Source organism: Musca domestica, unplaced genomic scaffold (assembly GCF_030504385.1).
Source record: "Musca domestica strain aabys unplaced genomic scaffold, Musca_domestica.polishedcontigs.V.1.1 307, whole genome shotgun sequence".
Lineage (NCBI taxonomy): Eukaryota > Metazoa > Arthropoda > Insecta > Diptera > Muscidae > Musca > Musca domestica.
This window is the reverse complement of record NW_026712306.1, coordinates 61,854-73,690: the sequence shown is the minus strand read 5'-3', so window position 1 is coordinate 73,690 and position 11,837 is coordinate 61,854. Positions and strand designations below refer to the sequence as shown.

The following is an 11,837-nucleotide window of genomic DNA, read 5'->3' as shown; positions in this document are numbered from 1 at the left end:
TTATTTTCGTTGTGAGTTCAATTCGATTCCATTCATCGGTCGGACAATCGGTTCGCATGGTTTCGGTTTTGTTCCTCCACTGGTTGCGAGTGCATGAGTGTCTGCATGTGTGTGTGTGAGTTGGATTCAGGGGGATTTTCATTTTCATCGTTTGTAGTTTCATTTTAGTTTACGTTTAGTTGTCGAAGCGTTGATTTCGTTGAGAAAAAATTGGTCTTCTGCCACCAACAAAAGGGAATCCAACTAAAGAGGAAGTGCAAAATAGAAGTAAAAAAAAAGAAAATCTCATGTCATAAAAATTCCAAATAAAAAAAAATTGAAAGAAGCAAAGAAAAATCCACTTATTTTCTTCGAGCAATAAAAAAAAGTGTAATTCGAAAAGAAAACGATTATTTTAAATTGGCGCGCTTTAACTAACGACCACCACCACTGGTCTTGCAATAAAAAGGAAAAAAACGAAAACGAAAACCTCTGATTGAAATTGGAATTTGAGAAAATAGATAAAGTGCAATAACTACTGCAAGTGTTGTGCAAGCAATAAAATTTAAATAAATTATAATAAAAAGTGATTTTTTTAGGAAATTTGTATAAAACGAAATTTTAATAAAATAAGATGTCATCATCTCATGGATATATCATTGCCCTGCTCTTGGCTGCCATGGTGTGCCTTACAACAGGTTAGTTTTTTTGCAGATATATTTTTTTTTTAATTTCTCTCCCTCTTGGGATTTTATCCTGGTTCTCCACAATCTCCACACATTCACACTGTAGTTGCAGCAGGTGTTGGCTGGTGGTTTGCTTTTGTAATGCAAATGGTTTAAAATTAATTATTTTTCTGAATGCAATGTTAATTAAAAATGGGATTATGTTGAGTGATTGAAAGTGTAAGGCAAATATTATGAATGGCATGATGAAGGTTATATAGATAAACCTAATTTAATAAAAATTTTCAGAATTGTTTGCATTTTTCATATTTTCTGTATATTAAATGTAAAAAATCTTTAAGAAGTTAAAAAAAAAATTGAGAAGTTAAGAATCTTCTGAAATGATTTTTAAGTAAAATTTTAAGTTTCAATGCTGTGGAATTTTTGTTGTATTGTTACAACAATTATTTTCAGAGGGCGCAGTGATCCGGTACTGAAGTCAGTCTTTTCTGCTTAAAAATTTGATTTTAGGTTTGAAAAAAGACCATGAATTGTGATGAACAAATTTTAAATATTTTAAGTTCCAAAAAAAAAAAAACAAAGAAAAAATAAATAAATAAAAAATTTAAGTTTTTGTATTTTGTATTCTGGCTAGAAAGTTTTTGGGAAAAATTAATATTTTTCTGAAAATATTTTTAAAAATGTAGAATCTGGTTATTCGATTGTCTGAAAAATTGTTCACGTTTTACATACAGTCGGGAAGTCCAGAAAGTATTTGAAAAAATATTTTCAAACAATTTATAATTCTAAAAATATTTTTAAATATGTAAAAAGGGCATTAAAAAGCAGATTTTAAATTAAAATGTCGAGAATCAGGAGGTGCCGTTGTGCGGTGTCTAACCCAAAAAGACGACATGCATATAATAAATAGGAAATTAAGCCGCCAAAATACCGATAATATGAAGGCAATATTGCGAGGAGTTTGATTTTTTTCTGAGAATTCGAAATGTGGAATAATAGCCGATTTTGTGACAAATTTGCACAGAAGCCGCCAAAAAAAAAACAAAACAAAAAAAAAAAAAGACAAAAGAAAAGACTGGACTGATATACAGGGTGAGATAAAAAACTGCAACAAAGTCAAAAGCCATAACTTTTATTTTTTATACCCTACACTATAAGGTGGTTAGGGTATTATGTCTTTGTGCATTTGTTTGTAACAGGCAAAAGGAAACGAGATAGACCCATAGTTCCTTTTGATGATCTGCATAGAATCACATTCTGAGTCCGTCCGTCTGTGCGTCCGTCCATCTGTCCATGTATTTTTGTAAACAAAGTACAGTTCGCATTTATTGCCCGATCCAGGATAAATTTTGCACAAACCATTTGTATGGCCCAAGGACGAACCCTATTGAAATTGGAGATAATCGGTAAACATTTAGATATAGCTCCCATATATATCTTCGTCCGATTTGCCTTTTATTGTGCACCAAACGTGTAATATCAGCCCGAATAGTATGCAATTTTGCACATACATCCAAATTAGGCCTGAAAACAAGTATGCCAAATTTGATCGAAATCGGTTCAGATATAGCTATAGCTCCATATATATTGTTCATCCGATTTGTTAGATTTGTAATCTAACAACATCAATTTGTAATCTGTAACATCAATATTTGGGGAAATATATCAAATGCAGTTCAGAAATACCTTTGCTAAATTTTATCGAGATCGGTTCAGATTTGGATATAGCTCCCATATATAACTTCGTCCGATTGACCTTTTATTGTGCACCAAACTTATAATATTTACCTAAATGGGATGGAATTTGGCACATACCAAATTGAGTCTAGAAGCTAGTATGCCAAATTTGGTGAAGATCGGGTCAGATATAGCTATAGCTCCTATATATTTGTTACCAACAGCCGTAATATATTTATATTTAGTCCTTTAAACTTTAAATTATAATCATAGCGTGTATGATCGAATTCTCCCATAAAAACTTTTAATTGTTATGTGGAGCTCTACTAAAATCGCAAAGTGGTGTAGGGTATCATAAAGTCGGCCTCGTCGACTTTAGGACTTTCTTTACAGGTTTTTTTAAATGTTACTAATGTTTTCTCATCGGAGAAAACCAAATTTGGCAGTTCACCACTTTCGGCCAAGCGAAGCAACTCTTTAGCCCTTTGATTCTATTTTCTTTCTGTTGCTGTGTAAGTTCTTGAACTTTTCGGAATTTCAATGGCTTTAAACCGTGCTCATTTTCAATATTTGCCGAATGGAATATTGCGATATATTCAGTTCAAGAGCCATTTTTCGAACCATTTCTGTTGATGTTGCTGTTTTTTTTTTCCTGCGTCTACTTCCTCGACGTCGGGCTACGCTACCAGTATCACAATAACGAGCGATGGTACGAGACACAAACGATTTATTCACATTTAAATGCTGGAGTGCTCTAACGATAGCCACTTTTGCTTTTCAGCCAAATATAAACACAATCACGCTTGAATTCCATCATGAATAACTTTTTTTTTTTTTTGGAAAATTCTCACCCAAATGCTTTTGTACGCTTGTACAGAACATAATTAGCTGTCGCTGGAATAATTTTAACAGCTGTCGGACGAGTGCCTTAGAAATGGCAGCAGTCTGAATTTGGTTGCAGTTTAATCATCTCAACCTGTAAATACCCTACAAAAATCATGTAAAATCTCAAAACACCAAACGGTAGTTCATAATTTTATTTTGATTTTTTTTGTAGTCTGTGATTTTCAATATAAGATCATTGCCCATTTAAATTTTTATCATCCTTAAAATTGTCCCACTTTATATTATCCTTCCTATGTAATATGAATATTCTCACGTATCCTTTCATTATATGTGTGTGTGACTGGCTTGTCATGTCCAGCACATACCCTGACTGTAATTGAAGTTATTATTCAGATAGTCCACTTTTTTCTAACATCATCGCGTTACATTCATTAGCGTTTTTCTATTTTAAAATCGAAAACAAAGCAAAAGAGACAAATGTGCTAAAAACCTATTTTGTTTAGTGTAATTTATTACATTACAACAATGTACTATTGTAGAGGAAAATTATTATTGCAATTGAAATTATTTTTGTGATTTTCCAAGAATGAACTATTTGGGGAAAAAGACAGTTTTTTAGAAATAATTTCATTTGTTGATTGTAAAACATAGTTTGAACGAACATGGAAATATTTGTTTATAGGCTATGAAGCTCTCTAATCTAAGTTTCTTTCGATCTAAGTTTGATAATAATATTACCACGTACCAAGTCTGGATCAAATTGGTTCCTAGCTTGATGGACCCCTATATCAACTTCAAATGCCTTGAAACGGATTTGGTCCAAAGAGACCTAATGTCTAAAATCGTTTTTTCAAGGAGGCACATTTTGGCTGTATTAAATGATACATGTCCTTTGTAGCCATATGGCTAAAGGTATAACAACTTAATAGCTCTTCTGCGGAGTCAATGGACCGTCAACTGTACTGGGAGACATATTGAGGGATCATGAACCACAGGTCATTACAGATAAAATTTCATTAACTGAACAAATTATTCTCAATAGGTCCTCTAGGTTTTCAATAAATAAAAGGCTCTCATCATGTCTTCTACAGACTGATGACTTTATACAGATCTCTTGTAGACAAAAAACCGGCAATAAGTTTTCCACTGACACAGAACCATCAACAGGACATATATAGCTAAAAACCTCTAAAAAGATATTTTATAGACATCGACAGAAAACCTATAACACGTCTTTTATATTCAGAAAAAAGCTTGCTACATGTCTTCTCTAGATAACAGACATACAAAAAGAATATTTTCAGAAGGTATTTTACAGACAGAACACCCTCAACTGAACAATTTCTATGTTCTTGAGGTTTACAAGAGGTTTCTGTATGTCCCTATGGAGAAAGCGTTTAGAGCAAGTATTCCATAGACATAATACCTTTCATAAACACCCTCCACCCTCCATAGCATGGATGGTATATAAATTTTTTTATTCCGTTTGTAACAGACAGACGGTCGAACATCGCTAAATCGATATAGAATATGTTGCTGATCAAGAATATATATACCTTGTGGGGTCTAAAATGCATATTTCTGTATTTTAGACCCCACAAGGTCGATGGTCTGTCTGTTTGTCCGACCGAGGAAATTATTCATCTTCTTAACGAAATGAAGTAGGTCCATAAAATTTTACTCAGATGAGTGTTTGGTATTGATCCACGTTTTTGTATAGCCCCCATATAACCGTAACGACAAATTTAACTTTTTTGAGTGTTTTAGTCACAAAATTAACCCGAATTTGCTGTAAATTGGCAGAATGAGTTTCCATTAGGTAAGAAACATTCTTGCATAGAACTGTCATTTTCAACCTAAATCGTTTTAAATTTCATATTGTATGTTCGTAATGGGTACTGACATCTGTGGTAGATAATGTCATATGCATGTCCAGGTCTTCGTATTGCCCCCATAAAACTGTATCTCCCTATATTCGGTATTTTGAAGATTTTAGCGACATTATTCACTGGAATCGTATCAAATTTTGCATTTGTAGTTACTAATGGATACTACAGCCTCTGAGCAAAAATTGTATATGCAGGTCAACGGCTTCGTATGAGCCGGCAACTCCCTATATTCAGTATGTTTATGATTTTAGCAGAACTTTTCAATGTTTTTTTTTTTTTTTTTTTTTTTGAAAATTTAGAATTTCCTTCGAAGTTCGGCCTGCCCAAAACTTACTGCGTTTTTACTTGTTAATATACATATTTTTATACCCTCTACCATAGTATGGAGGGTATATAAAAATTCTATGTCGACTTAGCGATGTCCATCCGTCTATCCGTCTGTGGAAATCACTCTAGCTTCCGAACGAAATGAAGTGGGTTGATACAATTTTAGTAAAATGTATATTATATCTGCAGGACTTTTGGTATTGAAAATGGGCCATGATGATTTTAGCGACATTATTCATCAAAGCCAATGTTAGAAAAATTGTTTTTCCACTTCTTCGTATTGCCCCCATATAACACCTCCTCTACCTCCCAATATTCGGTATTTTGAAGATTTTAGCGACATTATTCAGCGATTTTTTTATGACTTGCATTTAAATATTGTAATGGCTTATGACAAAATATTGTAATGGCTTAGACCCTTATATAACTATATTCGGTATTTTAAAGATTTTAACAGATTTTTTATCTGATTTTATTTTTCTTGAAAATTTCCAAATCCGTTTCAAATGGTGGAGGGTATTGAAAGTTCGGCCCGACCGAACTTACATAGATCTTCTAAAAGGCTTAAATTGGTAGCGTATTTTCGAGATAATAGGTTTTCCATGGACAGAATTCCTTCAAATTTTCTGGTTTAAATTCCGCCAACAGATATTCTATTCCTAAAAAAATTCTGACTAGAGTTTTTAAAAAAGAATATCTTAATTAGGTCATCTTTAAATAGAAGACCTTCAACAGGTCCTTTAACATGGCATTTATGGTACTTATCTATAAATCTCTGACCATGGAAAATTAATTCCATTTCTGGCTGTCTGTCAATTTATTCTTTTTGTTATTGGTGTCAAAATTCAAAGCATGGTAATGACTTCTACCAACAAGCCGTAATTAACATCTTCAAACCCCCCCAAAAAAAAAAAAGAACATGACACTGGTAATTGCCAGTTTTTGGAGAGTAGTCAAAATAAATTGTCCAAAAGAAAACAAAAACCGAATGCGGTCACATCAGACATGTGATTATTATTCAAATCAGATAGGCAAACAAACACAGCGAAACAACACGCAGTCGACGAAGATTGTAACCAAAACGGATTATTTGGCCACAAAAAGGTGATTGGGTCCCCAAATGTGGTGCGGCGTTTATTAAGAAAAATAAAGTGCATATTAAGACAGTGGTTAGCAGGGGTCTTTGAAGTGCTTCCCGCAAAACCAAACTGTCATCTAAAATATTGAAAAAAAAAAACAAGTAAAAAAAGCTGTAAGTTCGACTGGGCCGATCTTTAAATACCATCCACCATTTGGAACGATTTGGGAAATTTTCACAAAAATAAAATCCGTTAAAAATTTTGTTAAAATTTTAAAAATACCGATTGTAGCCGTTATATTGGGGTCTATACGATGACGTGGTCCTGCATAGGCAACTTTTATCATAAACCATTACAATATTCATATGCGAAACTTGAATAAAAATGTCGGTGAATAATATAGCTAAAATCACAAAAATTCCGAATATAGGGAGGTACCGATATATAAGGGCTATACGAAGACGTGGACCTGCATAGACAATTTTCTGTTACAGCCTGTGGTATCCATTACGAACTTCAAATAGCAAATTTGAAACAATTCCGGTGAATAATGACGCTAAAATCATCAAAATATCGATTATCAGGAGGTACCGTTTTATGAGGGCTATACGAAGACGTTGACCTGCACAGACAATTTTCTGTCGTAGGCTGTAGTATCCATTACGAACTTCAAATAGCAAATTTGAAACATTTCCGGTGAATGATGTCGCCAACATCATCAAAATACCGAATACCGGGAGGTACTGTTGTATGGGAGCTATACGAAGACGTGGACCTGCACGGATAATTTTCCGTCAGAGGCTGTAGTATCCATTTCGAACTTCAAATAGCAAATTTGAAACAATTCCGGTGAATAATGTCGCTTAAATTAAAAAAATACCGAATATCGGGAGGTACCGTTATATGGGGGCTATACGAAGACATGGACCTGCCCCAAAAATTTTCTGTCATAGGCTGTAGTATCCATTGCGAATTTCAAATACCAAATTTAAAACAGTTCCGATGAATAATGTCGGTAAAATCATCAAAATACCGAATATTGGAGGTACCGTTGTATGTGGGCTATACGAAGACGTGATCCTGCACAGACAATTTTCTGTCTTAGGCTGTAGTATCCATTACGAACTTCAAATACCAAATTTAAAACATTTCCGGTGAATAATGTCGCCAACATCATCAAAATACCGAATACCGGGAGGTACTGTTGTATGGGAGCTATACGAAGACGTGAACCTGCACAGACAATTTTCTGTCTTAGGCTGTAGTACCCATTATGAACTTCAAATACTAAATTTGAAACAATTCCGGTGAATAATGTCGCTAAAATCTTCAAAATACCTAATGTCGGGAGGTACAGTTATATGGCGTAAACCTGCACGGATAATTTTCAGTCATAGACTGTAGTATTCATTTCAAACTTTAAATATCAAATTTCAAACAATTCCGGTGAATAATTTCGCTAAAATTATCAAAAAAACCGAATATCGGGAGGTAGTAATATGTGGGGAGGTCCTAATAAACCAGAACGTGGACCTACATCACCCATTTTCAATACCAAAAGTCCTGCAGACATAATATACATTTGAGTTAAATTTTATCAACCTACTCCATTTCGTTCGGAAGTTAGAGTGACTTCCACAGACGGACGGACATCGCCAATGTATATTTGGAGATTTTACAAAAGGAATGACAATCTTAATATACCCTCCATACAATGGTGGAAGGCTAATTTTTACTTGGCACTAAATTAGGAGTTTGGCTAAGACACGTCATTTATTTAGGAATTAATGATTTCATTAAAATAAAATTTTGGAATTTTTTTCTTAAATTTTTTATTTATTTATTATTATAATTTTTTTTTGATCCTTAACGTCCCCGTCTCCTATATTTTCCTCGCTAATAAACGTTCCCTCCCAAATGCAATTGCATGTACCACAACCTTTTAGTGTGTGAGTGGATAACTGACATTTACACTGTCATGTCGTCGTTCATGATTAAAATCTTTGGGTTGTTATTATTGTTGTTGCTGTCTTTGTTTCACTTATTTTTCGCAAACAACAACTCAAGTACCCAAATAATATTAAAAAAAAAAAAAAAAAAAAACAAAAATAAATAAATGCAACAACTTGCTAGACATTGTAATAAATCTCTAAGACAGTCCGACCGACCGACATGCGTTCGTTTTCTGTTTGCAGCAGACATGTTGTTCTCTTGTTTTCCATTCATTTTTTCTTTCGTTTTTTTCCACTTCTATTTATTTTTGTGGTCGTTGTTGTTGCTGGTGTTGTTGTCTTGCATATTATTCACGCATTCAAATCTAAACAAATAAATCTAAATTTATGTGTGTCTGTCGGTATTTTATTATTTGGAAAATATCAACGAAGCTTTCAAAACAAATCAAATCTTTTAGCAAATTGTTCAATTGTCTGTTTGTTGGTTGGTCGGTTAATCGGTGTTGTTGGCTAAGGCCAAATCATTGCATTGTTCGAATAAAAGAAAACATGGCTAGGGGCTGTTGAAGAAAAACAAAATCACAAAAATGTGATTCTGTTGTTAGAGAATTAAAACTGTCAATACAATGACAAAATAGTAAATTTTTTGTTTAATGGACAAGTAAAACCGACGGACAGGACGGAACCTTGTAATAAAGATTGACCCAGCAAAATCTGGGAACGAAAAAATCCATTAAAAAGTAATGTATGCAGACTACCTTCTGCATTACCAGATGTTTAAAAATAATGGGTTATTCCTTAAAAAAATACAAATAATATTTGGCTTAATTCTAGTATAGATATATCTCTCGGATCGGTGTGAAATTTATACCACAGATATATCTCGGACTCCTGATTACATTATATGAAATTTATCCGCCGGTCGTAACCACTTATTAGGTTTTTTAAACTGAAAGTTCCGTTAAATATGTGCAACAAATAAAAGCTTAAGCTCAAAATGCCTTTCGAATAATATATCTTAATGTTAAGATGTCAAATCCGGTTCAGGAGTTAGGGCAGAAAAAATAAAACATATTTGACATTCATATTCCGGTTATTACCATGAAACTTTAAAGATTATTTTGACGGTGTTCCCGAAATTTGCACCTGTACATGGAAGAAAGTCTTAAGAAAACTTTTGATTTTAAGAAAAAGTACGGTTATGGCCGCCGTGTACATTTTTTAATCTGTTGAGAAATTCTAGTGAAGTGTTCCATTTAGTACTTTTCGCACAAATATAGTACGCATTTCCAAAAACTCCTCCATGTCTTAACATCTATATCAAATTTCAGGATTTCATCTCTATTTCTTTATTCAAAATCAAAAACAGTACTATTTAGTACTTTTTCTGCACTTGTAGTTCACATGTCCAAAACCACATCCATTCAAGATAGCAAGAGTGACCTCAATATCAATTTTAAGGATTCCAGCCAGATTCTCTCAACAAATACCAAATTAGTACTTTTCGTTCAAATAAAGGACGCATTTCCAAACAACCGCGAAATCTCAGATACCAAAGGTATTCCAACTACCAAATTTCAAAAATTTAATTCCATCCCTTTACCCAATACCAATTGTAGTACACAATTGTAGTATACATCATCTCCATATGTCCAGGCTTTAGATTTCAAGCACTATCTGTTCACTCAATACCAAATTGTAGTAGTGTGATTTCTTCATATTTGGCTGGAAAACCACAAGTGGCTATCGCTAGAGCATTCCAGCATTTAAATGTGAATAAATCTTTTGTGTCTCGTACCATCGCTCGTTACTGTGATACTGGCAGAGTAGCCCGACGTCAAGGAATTGGACGGAAGAAAACAGCAACATCAGCAGAAATGGTTCGAAAAGTAAAGAAGCGACTTGATCGAAACCCCCGTCGCAGTGGTCGAAAAATGGCTCGTGAGCTGAATATATTGCAATATTCCATTCGGCAAATATTAAAAAATGAGCTCGGGGTAAAGCCACTGAAATTCCAAAAAGTGCAAGAACTTACACCGCAATAGAAAGAAAATAGACTCAAAAGAGCTAAAGAGTGGCTTCGCTTGGCCGAAAGCGGTGAGTGGTGAACTGCCGAATTTGGTTTTCTCCGATGGGAATACATTCGTTGTCCAGCAGTTTGTAAACAAACTAAATTATCGTGTTTACTTGCCAAAAAGGTCAGCTGAAATTGTGCACCTTCGGTTGGCCACCAGAACTCGACCGCCATAACAGCCAATGGTCGCTCTCCGCTCGTATTAATCGACCGAGGCATCAGAATAAATGCCGAATATTAGCGAAAAATTCTGGACATTCCAAGAGTACTCAGCACCATCGCTCTCTGCAAGCGCCACCCAAGAATGGTTACAAAATTAGGTTCCTCGCTTCATTTGCAGTGCACAATGGCCACCAAAATCTCCAAATACCAATCCATTGGACTATTGTGTCTGGAGTATTTTGGAAAGCAAGGTTGCCACTAAAAAATACCAAAGTGTCGATCACCTCAAGCAAGCGCTTCGCCGGGAATGGGCCAAAATACAGTGGAGCAACATTCGGACAGAGTGTGACGGTTTCATTGGCCGTTTGAAGGCCATAATTCGTGCCAAAGATGACCAATTCGAACAATTCTAAACTCATTCCGAAATTTGATGCTATTTCCGACATTTTTTGCTTTCACTCAATAAAATTTAAAAAAAAATGTAAGAATTATGGCGTTTGACTTTGTTGCAGTTTTTTTTCATCTCACCCTGTATATATGGGAGGTATATCCAATCCTGTAATGATTTCAATATAATTTTGCAAATGTATTTTCTAATCAAATATCGCCACTCATTCCAAATTTTATTAAAGTAGAACATACATATCGTGTTGGGTGAATCAAATAAACGAAAGCGTTCAAAAATATATATAGGAGCTATTTCCAAATCTTAACGTATTTCAATATTATTTGGAAAATGTATATTCGTTTAAATTCCGTTACACAATCCAAATTTAATTGAAATTAAACATACATAGCGTGTTTCGTGCATCAAATATATGAAGTCGGCCGAAAATATATATGGGAGCTATATCTGAACCGATTTCAATATAATTTGGCAAATTTATTTTTGTTCGAAATTCCGTTATGCATTTCAAATTTGGAGGCAATATTCGTAATCTATCAATAATAAAATCTAAATTTTTGGGAGGTACTTCCGATTCTGATGCCATATCTCTAGTTCCAAGTGGAATTTCAAAAATTTATATAGCCTATGATACTTTCAGGCGAGGTTATACAACTTGAAAATTTTCAGGAGTATCTGTTCAGCGGTTTCCGAGTCCATAAATTACAAACACACATACATAAAATCATTTTCTTCCATTATAAATACAGAAGATATATAA

The 11,837-nt window shown here is 34.1% G+C and overlaps 1 protein-coding gene across 1 annotated transcript in view; it reads left to right on the top strand.

The window, feature by feature from the left end:
• Positions 1–308: 308 nt before the first annotated feature.
• LOC131800552 (uncharacterized) overlaps positions 309–11,837 on the top strand; it is a 59,090-nt gene continuing 47,561 nt past the window's right edge. The window contains exon 1 of the mRNA XM_059124889.1: positions 309–677. Within this exon, the coding sequence (XP_058980872.1) occupies positions 614–677 (64 nt within the window). The 5' untranslated portion in view covers positions 309–613. The remainder of the gene's footprint in view (positions 678–11,837) is intronic.